The sequence below is a fragment of the Danio rerio genome, chromosome 2 (genome assembly GCF_052040795.2).
Source record: "Danio rerio strain M-AB ecotype USA chromosome 2, GRCz13ab, whole genome shotgun sequence".
Lineage (NCBI taxonomy): Eukaryota > Metazoa > Chordata > Actinopteri > Cypriniformes > Danionidae > Danio > Danio rerio.
The window spans coordinates 7,615,063-7,633,528 of NC_141022.1; the positions used below are offsets into that span (position 1 = coordinate 7,615,063).

At 38.6% G+C, this 18,466-nt stretch overlaps 3 protein-coding genes across 7 annotated transcripts in view; 2 read left to right on the plus strand and 1 right to left on the minus strand.

Moving 5' to 3' along the window:
• The window catches only part of LOC147846195 (uncharacterized), a 1,020,765-nt gene that overhangs the window by 690,760 nt on the left and 311,539 nt on the right, over positions 1-18,466 (minus strand). The window lies entirely within an intron of this gene.
• Positions 1-18,466, plus strand: part of apoltp (apolipoprotein lipid transfer particle homolog) — a 597,023-nt gene that overhangs the window by 146,328 nt on the left and 432,229 nt on the right. The gene's annotated exons all lie outside the window — the stretch shown is intronic.
• ddr2b (discoidin domain receptor tyrosine kinase 2b) overlaps positions 1-18,466 on the plus strand; it is a 37,378-nt gene that overhangs the window by 4,235 nt on the left and 14,677 nt on the right. For both annotated transcript variants that reach the window (XM_087240385.1, XM_087240384.1), the window contains 8 exons: positions 1,593-1,684; positions 7,665-7,767; positions 9,618-9,849; positions 10,529-10,676; positions 12,081-12,183; positions 12,258-12,441; positions 16,583-16,823; positions 16,941-16,994. In XM_087240385.1, the coding sequence (XP_087096511.1) occupies positions 1,615-1,684; positions 7,665-7,767; positions 9,618-9,849; positions 10,529-10,676; positions 12,081-12,183; positions 12,258-12,441; positions 16,583-16,823; positions 16,941-16,994 (1,135 nt within the window). In that variant the 5' untranslated portion in view covers positions 1,593-1,614. The remainder of the gene's footprint in view (positions 1-1,592; positions 1,685-7,664; positions 7,768-9,617; positions 9,850-10,528; positions 10,677-12,080; positions 12,184-12,257; positions 12,442-16,582; positions 16,824-16,940; positions 16,995-18,466) is intronic.

The following is an 18,466-nucleotide window of genomic DNA, read 5'->3' on the forward strand; positions in this document are numbered from 1 at the left end:
TGGTTTGTTGTGTAGGCAATCGAAACAAAATATTGCTTTAGGGGGCTAATAATATTGACATTAAAATGTTTTAAAAAAAATAAAAACTGCTTTTATTTAAACAAATACAAATGGTCACCCCTCCACATGACTGTACATACAGTACTGCTCTCCCACAGGCATCTGACTGGAGCTATACCTAATAAAAATAAACAGCAGTCAAATAGTGGACTCTGTATACAGGGGAACTTACTGACCTGAGTGCAAAAGCACCAACAAGAGGCGTTTTGTTCCTCACCTTGTGGATTTATGGATCTGAAACATGTATTATGAATGTGTTGTTTATTGTCAAGTAAGTTAATTTTAGCATTATGATATTACTATTACTATTATTAGTCACAATTATTCACCCTCCAGTGAAGTTTTATGTCTTTTTTTAAATATTTGACAAATGATGTTTAACAGAGCATAGAATTTTTCACAGTATTTCCTATAATTTTTTTTTTTTATCTCAAGAAAGACTTATTTGTTTTATTTTGGCTAGAATAAAGCATTTTTAAATTTTAATTTTCAGTGGGCAATATTATTAGCCTCCTTAAGCAACATATTTTTTAATATGCCTACAGAACAAACTATAATTTTCAACCCGGGCTCATTGTGAAAACGTAGCCCCGCGGACGTTTCTGCGGACCGCGCTTTACGTCCTGGGAGGTACGTATTCGAGCGTTTTTTGTTTTCGCGGATCCGTGAGAGGCCGCTGTGCGCGCTTTTTCGCGTCTCGGGCGCCTCTCGGGAGCACGCGCCGTTTGCGCCCGCGTTGTTCTTGCGCGAAAAGCCGCCGGATCGGCCGACTCGGCCGACTCGGCCGCCTTCTTCTTCCTCCTCCTCCTTCCCTAAACCCGAGCGACGGTTCGCAAAAGCCGTCTAGAAAAAACAAAAAAAGCAAAAGCCCTCGTCTTCGATTTCGATCGGGTTTTCGGATCCCGCCGCGTTCTCGCCCTTATTTTTCGGATTCTGTTTTTCGTCTTACCTGATTTCCGGAACCGCTGTTCCCCGGACTCGATCCCGGTCGTCGTCCCCGCGGCCGGCTCCTCCTGCTGTGAGCTAAGCGGACAAACTGGTTGCATCGGGAAAGCCCTCCACTCGGGAGGCGAGCCGTCGGCCGGCGAGCGCGAAGAGGGGGGGGCGGAGCGGCGCCACACCGCCCCGCAGCGTTCGATCAAAAAAAAAAACTAAACACGGCCTTACGTACCTCCGGCCACGTAAATGGCGGTCTCCAGAAATGTCCACGGGGCTACGTTTCCAGAATGAGCTTGGGTTGATAATTTTAAAATGACTTGCCTAATTACCCTATCTTGCATATTTAACCTAATTAAGCCTTTAAATGTCACTTTAAGCTGTATAGAAGTGTCTTGAAAAATATCTAGTCAAATATTATGTGCTGTCATCATGGCAAAAATAAAAGAAGTTAGTTATTAGAAATGAGTTATTAAAACTGTTATGACTTCAACTGTATGTGGATACACTTAACTAATCATTATACATTCTAATTATTCTTCTGCAATTATTAGTAAATATATAAAAAGTAATTTGTTACTTTAATGTTTTCACAGGAGTTGAAAGTCACACAACAAGATGTTCCAGATGAGTCAATACTTCGTTGTCTTTCTCCTGTTTGGAGCCGTGAATTCACAGGTAAACCCAGGTGAGAAAACTGCAGAATTATTAATAAAATTCCTATATCCAGATATCATATCCAATAATAAATAATATTTGTTAACGGCAATGTAACTTTAAACAAATCTGAAATAAAACGATGATGATATCCTCAAAACAGTTATTTATGCAACAGTGGTATGTAGAAAATGTCCATATTATAGACGGAACAGTAAAAATGGTCTTTTATTAAACATTTCTTTAAATGATGGATAAAGCACATCTAGCCGGTTGTTCTCCTCAGGCTGTGAAATTACCCAGATGCACATCATCCTGCTTATTACACAGCTACTTGCTCCAACACAATTAGTTGAGCATTTAACAATGTAATCTTTAATTAAATGTAAAGCTTGCAGAAGGATAAGGGATATGGCTGAATGGAGCATACACTAACCTATGTATATATTTATTCAGTCACAACAGGGCCCCAAACAGTCAAGAACAGCGGCATAACAGATAAGCATTAATACATGTACGAATATACTCACTTAACGGTTGAAATGGTTCATGGTACCCAGATAAACCTACGTTATTAGTATCAGCTGTTGTTATCTGGAATTATTACATGGCTGTCTGGAATACTTGATTCTGATTGGTCAATCGTGACCTTCCAAGGTGTGTTTTTTCTGAGATAACAACCGCTGAAACTAATAAAACAGGCTCCTAATGGTTCGTTAAATTATCTTGACCATCAGCAAAAACTTCCACAGGCTGTTTGGCACCATTATGTGACTAAATAATGCATAGGATAGTGTATGCTCTATTCAGTCATTTTCATTTCTGTCAGCTTTGCCTTTAATTAAAGACGAATAAACTATTACAGCTCAGAACGATGTTTTGTGTCTAATTTTAATTGGGTTAATAGTAACAAACGGGAAAGTACATCCAGGTGGTGGTTTTCACAGACTAAAGCCCATTATTATGCAATAACAACTGCCTGGATGTACCTTATTCCTTACTTATACACAGCTGTCTTGGACACTCAGTTCAGATTGGTCAGTCGCGACATTCCAAGGTGTGTTTTTCTCAGATAACAACCGCTGAAACTAATAAAACAGGCTCCTAATGGTACTTTGAATTATCTTGACCATCCGCGAAAACTTCCACAGCGCTGTTTTAGGCTGTTTGGCACCATTATGTGACTGAATAATGCGTAGGATAGTGTATGCTCCATTCAGTCATTTTCATTTCTGTCAGCTTTGCCTTTAATTAAAAAACGAATACACAATTACAGCTCAGACTGATGTTTTGTGTCTAATTGTAATAGGGTTAATAGTAACAAACAGGAAAGTACAACTAGGGGGTGGTTTTCACAGACTAAAGCCCATTATTATGCAATAACAACTGCCTGGATGTACCTTATTCCTTACTTATACACAGCTGTTTGGGACACTCAGTTCAGATTGGTCTGTCGCAACATTAGAAAGTATGTTATTCTGAGATAACAACTGCTGAAACCAATAAAACAGACTGCAAATGGTACTTTGAATTATCTTGACCATCAGCAAAAACTTCCACAGCGCTGTTTTAGACTGTTTGGCACCAATATGTGACTGAATAATGCGTAGGATAGTGTATGCTCCATTCAGTGATTTTCATTTCTTTCAACTTTGCCTTTAATTAAAGACAAATAAACTATTACAGCTCAGAACAATGGTTTGTGTGTAATTGTAATCAGGATAATAGTAATAAATGGGAAAATAAATATATATATATATATATATATATATATATATATATATATATATATATATATATATATATATATATATATATATATATAAGACAATACATTGAAGATACACTGTCAAACACGAAAAAAAAAACTACAAAATGCAATAAACATTTATCAAACAACCATGAGATCTAAAATCTAATTTTTTAATGAGCGTAACAAGCTCATTACAAAAGAAAAATATATTTGATTGCGTAATTTTTTACAGTACAAATCTCAGACATATTGTTCACATGCTTTACACATACTGTAGGATGCACCGCCGGACATCATAGTGTCTATTCAATCTGTTAAAATGAGATTGATATAAAGTATTCACTGTATGACCTGTATGAGTTTAAAAACATGTTGTTCTTTAATTTACTGCTGAGGGGCTGTTATATATGTGACCATGGTCTTATGTTGCTGGGGTATATTTTTAGCTATAGCCTAAAACACATTAGCCCCTTTCACACATACAGACCTTTCCGGAAAATTACCGGCAATTTTCCGGAAAGGTTGTTTGTGTGAACAGGCCCTTTTTGAAAATATCGGTAAATTCGTTCTGGCTATTTTCCGGAAAGAGAAGTTGTAACATTACCGGTAATTTGCCGGAATGCTGCGCTGTGTGAATGCAGAAGGAAGATTGCCGTAATAAGCGCGTGCACGTCTAGAACGGGCTGACGTGAGACGCCTGCTTTAGCCAATCAGAACAGTCAGACGCATTCACGTGCGCGCGCTTTATGAGAATAAAAGCCTTTGAATATTTTTTCCAGACACCTTTAGCTGCTAGATGTTAGACAGATAATGTTTCTATGTTCTTTCTTAATGCTGTGTAAATAATTATCGATAAAATGTTTATGATAATCCGTCGTTTGTTTACCTTCAAGCTTTGCGTGTGCCCGTGAGCGCCCATAGCGCCAGCACATACGCATATCATGAACATCTCGACATGCGAAAGTGTTTCCCTATGTTTTCATTAGAGTTGTACTCAATACTGATCCATCCGAAGAGTTTGTAATGTAGTCAAATGTTTACAAATACAAGCGCAGCCGTTTAGAGGTCATTTCTGGTTAATGATGTCAGAATTTACCGGCATTTTGCGATGGATGTGTGAATGCTCTTTTCCGGAAAAATTCCATAACGTCCTCGCCTGTGTGAACAGCGCTTTTTTGAACATACCGGTAAAGTAGTTCCGGAAATTTTCCGGATATTTACCGGTATCACTGTGTGAAAGGGGCTAATGTTTGGGTCAAAACTATCATTTTGTTTCTTTTATACCAAAACTCATTAGTACAGTATATTATTATGTACTTTATTAAGTAAATGTCCTACTGTAAATATATCCAATCCAGGCTCATTCTAAAAAAGTAGTCCCGCAGATGTTTCTAGAGACCGCGAATTATGTAGCCGGAGGTACGTATCGCTGCATTTCATTTTTTTAAGCGAACGCTACGGGGTGGTATGACACCTTTCCTTTTGGTGCTTACCGGCTGACCACTTACCTCTATGTGGAGGGCTTTCCCGCTGCAACCAGTTTGTCCAGTTAGCTCGTCGTGTACGTCGGCGAACTTGAGGCGCAGAGAGGAGTTAACCACAACGACGACCAGGTTAGAGTCCGGGGAAGAGCGATTTCACAAATCAGGAAAGACAAAAACAGAATCCTAAAAAAAAAATGAACGAGTGGGAGTGAATAACAGGGTCAGTCGATTGGCCGGTCGCCCCTTTAGTCATTCAGTCGGTCAACAGCGGCCTCTGGTGGGTTTACGCGAGAATAGCGCAGGCGCGAACGGCACTCGCAAGACACATTTAAGATGTAAAAAAAAGTGACTCGCAGATTCACGAAAACAAATCTGCAGTACGTTTCGTGGTCGCCAGAAACGGCCACGGGACTACGTTTTTAAAATGAGCCTGGGTTACATATATCAAAGGTTATTTTTTATTGTAACGCAAATTGTCAAGGACTTTATATAGACAACTTTAAAATTGATTTTCCCAATATATATATATATTTTTAAACCCTCAGATTCTGACTTTTAAATAGCTCTGCCTCAGCTAAATATTATCAATCATATTAATTTCAAACAGTTAGCACTTAGGATTGGTTTTGTAATCCAGAGTTACATATAGCCTTTATGAATGGTGTAAGTTTGAACGAAGCTTTTTTTCCTAGCTAATAATTTTTGGTCGTCAAAGTTCGGAGAATGTTAGTTTATAAATATAAAACAAAAACTGAACCTGTAAGAAAAATTTTAGGAACTGCCTCATAAAAGAACCAACAACTGGGAATCATGCATGAAAATAGTGTGACAGGGAGTCCGCATGATCTTAAAAAGTCTTGAATTTCAAAAAACAAATTTTAAGCCTTCAAAAGTCTTACATTTACTGAAATATTGTGTTGTAGGTCTTAAATCGTTTTAAACTGGTCTGGTCTTTTTTATTTGTAAAGACCATTTTTTTCTTTCTTTCATGTAAAGCTACTCAATTTAGTTTATTATAGTTTACTTATATTATATTATATTTAGTTTTAGTTTGTTTTAAACAGTTAATTAAAAAAAACAAAACAAAACAATGCTATGTGGGAAAAAAGTACGTCAACTAGTGTTAGCTTGTTTTGACATAATATTTAAAATATGTAGCATTTAGCTCTGTATACGTCTGAAATTTCATTCACAAAAGTCTTAAAATGCATTAAATCTGACTTAATGAAACCCACAGAAACCCTGTGTGAAAAATAATAATTGATAAATTCAGGATTTCTTAGCGGCTACTGTACAATCAGTTTAATTTCATTTTAGTTTATTTCCTATTTTCGTTCATTTCAAAATTTTTTGCTATTCCAAATGTTTTTAAAGAGAAACATCAACACAAAGCTCCATCGGTTCATAGTAAGCTCGTCCTGGCATGAACATAAAAGTGTCTGTGTTTTCTGCTGAGGCCTCACGGATGGGGTTGACTGGTATTTTGGGTGTTTGCTTACGGGGTGTGGATTCAGCCTGCAGAGGTTGTGTGTCCACCTTAATTCAGCACAATGCCACCTACTGTGTAGTGAATGCCGGTCTGGTGCGATGGAGACCTCACGCTGAAAACTCACCATACAGACAGATTATGGCTTCAGGGTCTTACAACTAGAGATTACCAAAGAACCCTTCAAAGATTTGGTCATCAAAAGCCAGCGGTGTGAAGTAACAAATTACAAATACTCAAACTACTGTGATTGAGTAGGTTTACTCAGGAATTGTACTTCACTAAGTAGTTTTAAAAATGTGTACATTCACTTTAACTTGAGTTCATTTAGAGTATTATTTAGTGAATTATTTAGTAATTATAATAAGTATTTAGTATTATTTAGCAATTATAAGTGTAGTCGCATGTTTACTTTGCATAACACTGATGAGAAGATGCCGAATGCCTACTGTTTGATGACTTAAATTGGCTTAAACTAAACCCCAGTGCATTACAGAATATTACGTTTTCACACTCACACACGCACTAATCGTTAGGGGGGAGTTAGGACGATTGTAAGGGGCCATACATTTAGGGGGTCCCCAGAGACATTATTAGGGGCCAGCGCTAACCCCATACCCAACACCCCTACCACCCCACCTCCAACTGCCCAACACCCCCCCCCCCCCCCTTCACCTGTATCCGCGACCGTCCCCCACCCACCCCCGCTCTTCTCTTTAATCTGCGATAACCCCCTCTCTCTTAACTTTCATTTGCGTCACACAACGACCACAACCCCCTCCCCCCACTCTTCACTTTTATCTGCGTCACCCAACCATCCACAACTGGCCCAACTACCCACCCGGCAGAGTATGGTTGGATTCAGAGGGTTGTGCATGGTTGAAAATTTAAATTATACTAACAAAATAAATATTTATTTAAAACCATTTAATTCAGGTAATGCTAAAAAGAATATATTTTCATGAGAATTACATCTGAAACAAACAAATTACTTAAAATTAAAAAAACTTTACCTACAAAAATGAAAGATTGAAACCATTGTATTGTATTGAAACAATTCAATTCTTCAGTTTTTTTTTTTAGGACAACTTAATTGTTATACTGTCGGTTGAGACTGCATGTCTGTAAATATTCTGGCAGTAGCAAGTCTTGCCACTTGCTCAGCCATAATAATCAAAGCAGCATCGTAGCAAATTTATACCACCAAGACCAAACACAACATTGCCATATACATATTTGCCATACTAAATCTCTTCAAAAGTTAACAGAACCTTCCTTAATGTCGTAGCTGTATGTAGGTATCCTCTAGGAATGAATGGAGGTCAAATTCAGGATGAAGATATTTCTGCTTCCAGCCAATGGTCAGAGTCCACCGCCGCTCGATATGGCAGGTACCCCCAAAACAACACGGGCTTATTCTGAAAACGTAGTCCCACGGACGTTTCTCAAGACAGCAAATTATGTAGCTGGAGGTACGTGTGGGGCGGTATGACGCTGTTCCTTTATATGTGCTTACCAGCTGACCACTTACCTCCGTGTGGAGGGCTTTCCCACTGCGACCATTTTGTCCAGTTAGCTTGTCGTGTATGTCGGCAGACTTGAGACGCAGAGAGGAGTTGACGACGACAACGACCGGGTTCGAGTCCGGTAAAGAGCAGGGGTCCGTTCTTCGTACCTCGCTTAAATGATCTAAGATGATTTTGCCGATCCTGGATCTTTTAATCTTGAAAACTGATCTCTCGCTAATTTGGTTCTTCAAACAAGTTCGCGAATCAGATTAGAATGTCTGGATGAACTGATCTGAGATCGCTGCGTGTGTTGTGAAGGACTGATCTATCGATCCTCGAAATCATGATCAGCAATGCAACGATTGGCTGACGGCACAGCAGCGTAATGACATCATCTGATTAATATTCAATTATCCATGTGAGCAAAATTACATCAAATTAGCAGTAAACTGTTTGTTACGTATATGACACGCAATAACTTTCCACATTTGTTGTGAGCTGCAGGCTTTACACTTTCATGTGTCAAGAGTATTCATCATGTATTTCAATGCAAATCAATGTATTTAGTTCTACCTTTAGAAAATAATTTCTTTATTATAGTAGCCGTTTTTTTAAGCGCTGTATGGAATAACTGGATGTTTACAAAAGCATTTTGATATTGGTAAAGGCGTCTGCAACTATTGTGAAGCATCAAATCACTGTCATGACTGCATTAATGTATTATTTCTTTTTTTTTTAAAAGTCACATATTCTGAATTTCTATTATTATACACAAATTGTATAAAGCGATCTAAAAAGTTCATATCAATACATTTTCTCTTTGTACTTTCATTTCGAGGGTGCAGATTGCATAAGTTTTGTTAATATAACTTTATTTTATTAATAACTATAACTTTATATATATAGTTAAATTTTTTTTTACTATTTTCCCAAGTGTATATAACTACTACTCTAAGAAAATATCATAATTCGGTACTTTCTCTATTATCTTTGCTTGAACTGAGCCGATCTAATCCTGTTTATATGAATTGAACCTGCTCCCGATCAGGTTTGAGCTAGCAGAACTGTTGCTATGACAACAACTCTCAGATCAGCTTTGAAGAACGAAACGATCCTGGATCATGTCAAATCGTCAATATCCAAATCCAGCTAACAGAGTAATCCACGTACGAAGAACGGACCCCTGTTCCTGAAATCAGAAAAGACAAAAACAGAGTCCAAAAAATAAAATTAACGAGTGAACCACAGGGTGAGAATGTGGTCAAATCCAAAAACGTGGTCAAATCAGAGGAGGGTTTTTCTTTTTCTGGACGGCTTTTGTAAGCCTTCGGCTGGGTTTAGGGAAGTGAGCGGGCGGGCGGGTCAATCTGTAAAATTGGTTGGGTTTAGGGTAGGAGGAGGGTGGGTCAGTCGATAGGCCGGTTGCCCAGTCAATCATTCAGTCGGTCAGCAGCGACCTCTGGTAGGTTCACGTGAGAACATCGCAGGTGCGAATGCCACTCGCAAGAGGCATTTGAGATGCGAAAAAGTGCACACAGCGGCCTCTCGTGGGTTCGCGAAAACAAAAACTGCAAAAATACGTACCTCCCGGCACATATTTTGCAGTCTCCAGATACGTCTGCGGGACTACGTTTTCAGAATGGGCCTGGGTTGTCCAACACTTTGGTCACACAATTACAAAAATATTTATCATAATACATCTTATTTTGTTTTCCATCAAAACTTTATTCCAGATTGGATTTTGATGATGGAGATGGTGCGTGGTGTCCGGATGTCATGGCTGAAGCGCACAGTCTGAAGGAGTTTCTGCAGATTGACCTCCGCACTCTGCATTTTGTCACTTTGGTTGGCACACAGGGACGTCATGCAGACGGGGTGGGCAATGAATTTGCCCAGAGATACAGGATTAAATACAGCCGGGACGGCACTCGATGGGTCTCCTGGCGGGACCGGCAAGGTCGACAGGTGAGCTGGCTTTGTTGCAGGTTTTCTCTGAGCTCTACGTATGATATTGGCAAAGAAAAATAGACATTAAAAAGTCATCATTTTGAAGTAAAAGGATTTCTATCTTGTACCAGCTCTGCTCCTTTGTACCAGCTTGACCAGCCTGGTTTAAGCTGGACATAGCTGGTTTTGGCTGGGCTCCCAGCCTGGCTTGGCTGGTCAAGCTGGTTTTAGCTGGATTTAGCTGGTCATTTTCCAGCCTGACCAGCTAAAACCAGGCTGGAAATGGCTGGAAACCAGCCTGGAAGTGGCCAAAACCCCTCTAAAACCAGCCTGGTCGACCAGCTAAAACCAGCCAACCAGCCCAGGCTGGTTTAAGCTGGATTTTTCAGCAGGGGAGGTCGAGCTCCAGGAACAGGGTTGAGCACCACTGGTATAAAGGATGATATGATGGTGAGTAAGTAATGACATTGATTTTAAATTGCACAGATGAATGTTTATTCATTCATTCGTTCATTTTCTTTTCAGCTTAGTCCCTTAATTAATCAGGGGTCACCACAGTGAATGAACCACCAACTTATCCAGCATTGTTTTTACGCAGTGGATCCCTTTCAGCCGCAACCAAACACAGGGAAATGGATGTTTATTGTGAAAATTATTGTCACGGTCTGTGTATTCTCATCATTCTTCTTCTTTTTAGATCATTGAAGGAAACAGTAACGCCTATGACATCGTGCTTAAGGACCTGGAGCCTCCTATTATTGCTCGTTTTGTGCGCTTCATGCCTGTGACTGACCCGTCTATGATTGTGTGTATGAGGGTGGAGCTCTACGGCTGTGAATGGCTCGGTAAACTCTTCTTTTTCTACTTTGTGTATTTACTCAAATGCTTTCCTTGCATTAATTAACCTCAAAAGAAAAATACAGGTTTGTAAACCTTCTAAAAACAAAAACACGTAACGTAAACCAGCTTGTAAGTGCTGTAAAATTGTATTTTGGGCTAAACGGTAATACATTCATATAATGTTAGGCTCTGCTACTATTAGGGTTACACAATATTGGAAAAATCTGACATTGTGATATTTTGTTTTGCCGTGATATATATTGCGATATGAATATCATTTCACAAGTTGATTTGAATAGCTCTATTTGGTACAATTTCATAAATTTAGATCAACTGGGACGAACAAGTCTTCTTCCATGCAGTGCATCTGCATAAAATAGAATACATTACAAGCAATAAATAAATAAATATACTGCTTTATGTTTTTTAAACAGTTTTCAAAAACAGAAATTGAACAATTGAATGTAAAATAACAGTCATCATTGTATAAATAATTTTAAAATGATCATCTTTATCTTTTAATCTTCACTAAATCATCTTATCCTGCTGTGTGACTACTGCAGATACACACATTGTGATATCAATGCTTAAACTATTTATTGTTTAGCCCTAGTTATTTTATTTTCAGCATGGAATTAAATGTCACTGAAAAATGGCAATCAAACTCACTTTAGAAATAGGTGTGGTCACATGACATGAAAACTGCTGGTACAAAGTAAAAATACAACTGTAAAAAGAAAAATGATGCTTTTAAACATTTTCCTGGCCAGAATTGAATAAAACATGTTGAAAAGCCCCTATTATACATTAAAAAGGGTCATATTTTGAGGGTCTACGACAACAGGCTGATATGCATGTATAACTCCTACACCATCCAACCCGCTACTAGCTGGTTTCCAACCGCTGATCTTCCGCATGGGAGTCGATTGCTCTACCAAGGAGGCTAAAGACCATGGCCTCTAGTGATTCTCGCTAGAGCACATTTAGAGGTCAGAGGAGTGAGGTTTACCTGCACAGCACTCACTAGCTGGCCTCCGTTACACATGCAAGGTCAAAAAACACTTTCATTGTCTTATAATCTGCATTTATTTTTACCTAATAATCCCAACGACTCCCATATGATTTGTTCAGTGATTCATTTGTTCCCATACCCCTCCTTAGCATGATGCTAATCTGCACTGATTAGACCGATGACAGTCTGAAATGAGTGAAATGCCCACCACGGCTTATCAACAATATTGAAGTAGTCAGAGTGCAGAGTGTATGTGTGAGCATACCTGCCAACACGCCTATTTTTCCTGGGAGTCTCCCGTACTTCAGACCCATCTCCCGCCACCCTCCCATTTTGTTTTTTATCCCGGAAAACTCACGTAATTACATACATTTCATATTTCTCATCTTTGATGCAGATGGCCTTGTGTCCTACAGCGCCCCTGCTGGCCAACAGATGACTTTCAGAGGCCAGCAGATCTACTTAAATGACACCGTGTATGACGGAGCCGTTAGTTCCAGGTACAACATAACACTTAGTCAGGCGAACGCTGTTATATCTTTGCTCAAGTGTAATTATTTGTTTACTTTTCCAGCATGGCAGAAGGTCTCGGGCAGCTGACTGACGGCAGCTGGGGTTTGGACGACTTCACTAAAAGTCAGGTGTATGGAGTCTGGCCTGGCTATGACTATGTGGGCTGGACGAATGCTAGTTTACCTGGTGGCTCGGTGGAGATGACCTTTGAGTTTGACCGGGTCCGAAACTTCACCTCAATGAAGGTTTGTCTACTGAAATACATCTGCATCAACATGGCTATTGTGACAGAAGCGTTCAGCATAGTTATACTGACACGTGTATGATACGTGTTACAGTAATACTTTGAGGTAAATTGTAGTGTAACGTTATCTAATTATTAGGATAGTTCATCAAAAACTCATTTATTCACTCTTTACTTGTTCCAAATGGTTTGATTTGCGTTTAATCTGTTGAACATAAACAAAGATGCTTTAAACAAACCTGTAACCATTGACTTCCATAGTATTTGTGTTTTCTACTTCTGAAGTCTTTGGTTACATGTTTCCAGCTTTTTTCAGAATATCTTTTTTTGTGTTCAACAGAATTAAGAAACTCTTTGGGCCCTATCATACACCCGGCGCAATGCGGCGCAACGCAATAGTTGTTTGCTAGTTTCAACTCAGTGTAAGAGTTGTTTTGACATTTCGCGCCACGTGGTTTAAATTGCAAATGCATTTGCGCTCATATGTGTGCCCATAGGCGTTCTGATCTAAAAAAGCAGGCGTGTTTTGGCGCGTTGCTCTTTTGAGAAACTAAAATACACTGTTCAATAGACCAGAACAAAGCCGGTGTAACGTGGAGACTGACACGGAGGGATCCATTTTGCAGTATTTATTAGACACAGTTCAAACAAACATCCAACACGCACTAAAGTGCGAACTCACATCAACAGCAATAAAGATCGTGGGGCTGGCGGCTGACAGACACAGTGATTTACCAGGCATAGATCAGTGGCAGGCTGCGTGGTTCAGAGTCCTTATAACAAGCGTGGGTCGAGGGCAGGTAGCATGGTTCAGAGTCCGTGTAACAAACGAGGGTCGAGGGCAGGCAGAAGGCAACTCAGAGTCAGAAACAGTCCAGGGTAATGCACAGAAGATCAGGCAGGGACTAGCGCTCAGAAATGTTGGCCGTGGCTGAACAAGACTTCGCGCTGGACTGTGGTTTGAGTGTGGCTTATATAGGGAGCGTGGGTCATTACCGGGATTCAAATCAGGTGTGTGCACAATCAGTCTATGTGGATGATGTCATGCTAGAAGTCCGGGGATGGCGGCCTCTTCTGGCCAGCGAGGGGAATGACTGGGACCGAGTTGGTGACAGCCGGTCTATTGTCCAGCGCAGAGCACGTTAGTTGTGCGCCTCGCTTAAACACTGCTTAATACACACAAGATGTAGAGCAATAAGCAAATATCTTTACATATGAAAAATAATTAAAATATTAAGGATATATAGGATATAATAAGGATATATATATAGGATATAAATATAAAGGATTAAAATATTACAAAACCTATTTTTTTTTAGCCTACATAAATTTAAAAACCACTGCCTTCATGCCTTCATCTCAGAAGGCTTTTTTAGTTCATTCAATTTGCTTTTATATAATGTTATGTTTATTATTATTAATTATTATATCCATATTTATATTTGTTTTATTAAAAACAGGCTTAGATTTGTCAAGCTTAGATTGTCAGGTATTAGACCATATGGGGCACAGCATGTGTATTAGGATATAACTCAGGTTTTTGACCACACTTCGTTATTACTGTTCATTTATTCATTTGCTGGAAATTAGAACTGAATTTAGAAATAGTTTTGAAACAAATATTTGCGCTTAACAAAGAAAATTAATTATTTATAGACTAATTGATGTCTGTGCGTAAAGGTTTCCCTATCCACGAGAGCGAAAGTGAAAGTTAATAATTTATCTCTCATTTTCGCGCTGTAGATACTCTGTTTAACTGTTTTCGTGCTAGTGAAATGCTGAGTTTTACCACTTCCACTTACTTTACAACATGTATAGTAAATGTGCCATGGTGCACGTAACTGACTCTTAAAGGTAATGGGAGATGAGACTCTGATTGGTTTATTCTCAAAACACACCTATAACTCATTAAGAAAATAAACTCAACCCTTTAAGACCGTGCGCCACGATGCAAAGCAGATTTTCCCATCCTTATATTAGCAAAAATGCGTTCTGACACACCCTGAAAGCGTTTGCGCCCTGCGCTTTGCTCTTTGCGCATGGACCGTCAAAACAGAGCCCATAAGCAAATTGTGAATTTTTTTTTGTAAATCTCTTAATATTTAATATTAATAACTATTATCCATAAAATAAAACAATACAAAGTTAATACTGCTACATCACCTTCGCAATCCAGTCACTGCTAGTAGTATTTTTTAATGTACTAGCATACTAAAATGCAAGTAAAGTACCTGGTTTTGAATTTCTTCTGTAGGGTGTTATTTGGCACATCATTTAAAGTTAAAGAGCCCCTATTATACATGAAATATGGTCATATTTTGGTTGTAAGGGTCTCCACCAACAGTCTAATATGAATCTAAGGTCAAAAAACACTTTCATGGTCTTATAATATGCATTTGTTCCCAAACCCCTCCTTGGCGCAAAGCTAATCTGCGCTGATTGGACCGATGACAGCCTGTTGCGATTGGTCGACACTGACAACGTTCAGCTCAAGACAGAGTGATATGCCCAGCACAGCTTATATACAATATAGTAGTCAGAGTGCATAGTGTAATGTGTGAGCATACCTGCCAACACTCCCTCTTGTTTGTTTTTTATCCCGGAAAACTCCCGTTATTTCAACCACCCACCCACCCGAAACACGCTTCATAGTAGTTCCTAACACCATAGAACACAGTACCCGGTTCTCACCAGTGTTATCATGCAGATGTTAAAATTTTATTCCATTATAATAAACTCAACATTGCATATCCGGAGATGTGACTTTTGCAGATGCATACATTGCAGTATCGATGCTGAAACTATATTGTGCAGCCCTAACTTCAATATAGGTTAGTTGTCTTCTCTATCCTTGGCCAAAAGCTTGCTCTCACATTGTTAGTGCTATGAAAGCATTATCAAAATCAATTAACATAGATATAAAAAACAAATTTAAACTAAATTGATTGTTGCATGTTCTGTGATATGCTGTAATACATTTGAACGTCATTGTTTTTATTATTCACCATGTACATGTAGACATTACAACTTACATGAATCAACAGGTCATGAAAATTTACTTGAAAGTCTTGGAAAAATTTTGGAAAAGTCATGGATTTTTAGTATTAAAAATGTGTATGAACCTTGTTAGAATAAACAATACTTGTTCATAGTTCAAAGTTTACTAAATCCTTATTAAAATCTAAAGATGTGCTTGTTAGCATTAGTTAATGGGCTGTAACTTAAAATAACAATCAACAACTTCATTTTCTTTAAAGTCCGCGTGAAATCAAAATGTACAATGTTTATTTTGTTGGCTCACATTGTTATTCTTGAGGTGAATAATTAATCCATGCAAGTTATTCCACTGGAAAAAAAATGTTTTGGTAATCTTTAATCCAAGTCTGATCTTTTGCTTCCGCCTTTGGAGTGGTGGTCCTTCAATTGACAACTTGAGGACTTCCATAGAAACTGTATATGTATAATTTCAACCATGCCACTCGTACAGTTTGCTACAAGCCCTGCTCAATATTCAGTTTCAGTTGGAAATACATCAACATTTATTCATTCATTTATTCACAGCGGAATGAACCACCAACTTATCTAGCATTTGTTTTACGCAGCGGATGCCCTTCCAGCTGCAACCCACCACTGGGAAACACCCATACACTCTTGCATTCACACACGTACACTACCAATTTATTTATTCAATTCACCTATGCCGCATGTCTTTGGACTGTGGGGGAAACCTGAGCACCTGGAGGAAACCCACACCAACATGGGGAGAACATGCAAACTCCATACAGAAATGCCAACTGTCCCAGCCGGGGCTCAAACCAGTGACCTTCTTGCTGTTAAGGTGATCGTGCAACCCACTGCACCACTGGGACGCCCAGTAAATCAAAAAACTGTAAATTAATTGTAAATTGTAAATGAAAAAATGTCTCAGCAACTTTCGGTACATGCCGACTTTAACATTTAAAGATGATTAAATTACATGATTGTTCATTATTTTTTGAATGCTCGTAAATAAATAAACTAATGGAACCTTACAACTTTACCTAATGTTTCCAGTGATAGCATATGGAAGCTTGCTAAGCATAGGTAAAATGTTAGCATCCTCATTATTTTGCATCGAATAGATAAACCTTCTGGTTCAACAGGTCCACTGTAACAACATGTACGCATGGGGAGTGAAGATGTTCCGACAGGCCGTGTGTTCCTTCCGTTCGGATGCAGACTGGGAGCCCAATCCTGTGTTTTTCAAGCCGAAAGCAGACAGCATCAGTCCAAGTGCTCGCTTTATCACTGTTGCTCTTGGCAACCGCATGGCCAGCGCAATCAGGTGCCGTTTTGCGTTCAGTGACATCTGGATGATGTTCAGCGAAATTGCTTTCCAGTCAGGTAATAGTGGCTCAATTACTGCACGCTCTTTCTTTGCACGTACGTGGTTGGTTTTAGCATATTAATAGCCATTTAATTAATTCAAAATGCCTTTCACCGAATTAATTCACTTTTCAGATACAGCAGTGTACAACACCTCTCTTGTACCTCGCAAACGTAACCAAGCTCCAGGTATTTACCATGTAAACATTGAATTGTACATAATGCACAGTGCTGTCGTGTTGCGCTTTTGGTTTTCGTGTTTGTATTATGAATGCACAGTTAACAGCACCACCTAGTGTTCATTACCACCAATGACCATATACGGTGCTTAGAGTAAATGAGTACCCCCTCTTTTGAAAATTAATGTTTATCCATTTCTCAGTGACTGTAGCAGCCAATAGTTTTGATATATATATATATATATATATATATATATATATATATATATATATATATATATATATATATATATATATATATATATATATATATATATATATATGCACACAGTTGAAACCAGAAGTTTACATACACTGTATAAAAAGGCATGCATAACCATTTAAAAAAAGCCAGATGTTGATGTGACTAAACTTTTTCTCTTTTAGGTAAGTTAGGATTATCACATTTGTTTCTGTTAAGCTTAATAGCAGAAATAAGGAGAAATCATCGACTTTTCTTGAAAGTCAAGTTTACATACAATAAGATTTTTCTGCCTCTGAAAAGCTCAGATGATGGTGTCAAGGTTTTGGAAGTTTCTGATTGGCTAATTAATTTAAGGAAAAGCACTTGTTCTCAACAATCCGGAATTTCTCTCTTCTGATGAACAGAAAACATATTTTAAAAATGCTTGAAACAAGTAGTCTTTATTTCCATATTGTTTTCTTACTATGGACATCAGTGGCTTCCAGTATTCAACATTTTTCAAAATATCTTCTTTTGTGTTTAGCGGAATAATAAAACCTCATAAACGGTTGGAAACACGCGAAGAAGAGTAAATTATGAGTAGATTTTTTATTTTTGGGTGAACTATCCCCTTAATAAATAAATTTTCATTGATTCATTTTCTTTTCAGTTTAGTCCCTTTATTAATCTGGGGTCGCCACAGCGGAGTGAACCGCCAACTTATCCAGCATATGTTTTACACAGCGGACCCATCACTAGGAAACATCCATACACACACATTCACACTCATACACTATGGACAATTTAGCCTACCCAATTCACCTGTACTGCATGTCTTTGGACTGTGGGGGAAACCGGAGCACCCGGAGGAAACCAGCGCGAACGCAGGGAGAACATGCAAACTCCACACAAACGCCAACTGACCCAGCCGAGGCTCTAACCAGCGACCTTCTTACTGTGAGGTGACAGCACTACCTACTGCGCCACTATAATTATTTTTATTTATTTTATTTATTCATTATTTTACATAACAAGGGACATTGTACATTAATCAACAATTCCCAATAACTTATATGTACTCAAATTAGCCCAAGACTAGATTTAATTGGTGGTCCCTTTGCCAAATGTTAAATCCCGATACCAATAAAAATACAAATTCAAACTTTAAGCAATCATGTAATGCAGTATAATATGATGCAGCAATGTGGTAAAATGCCAATAAATGGATGCCGTTTGACACAAAATGTCTATTTCTTATT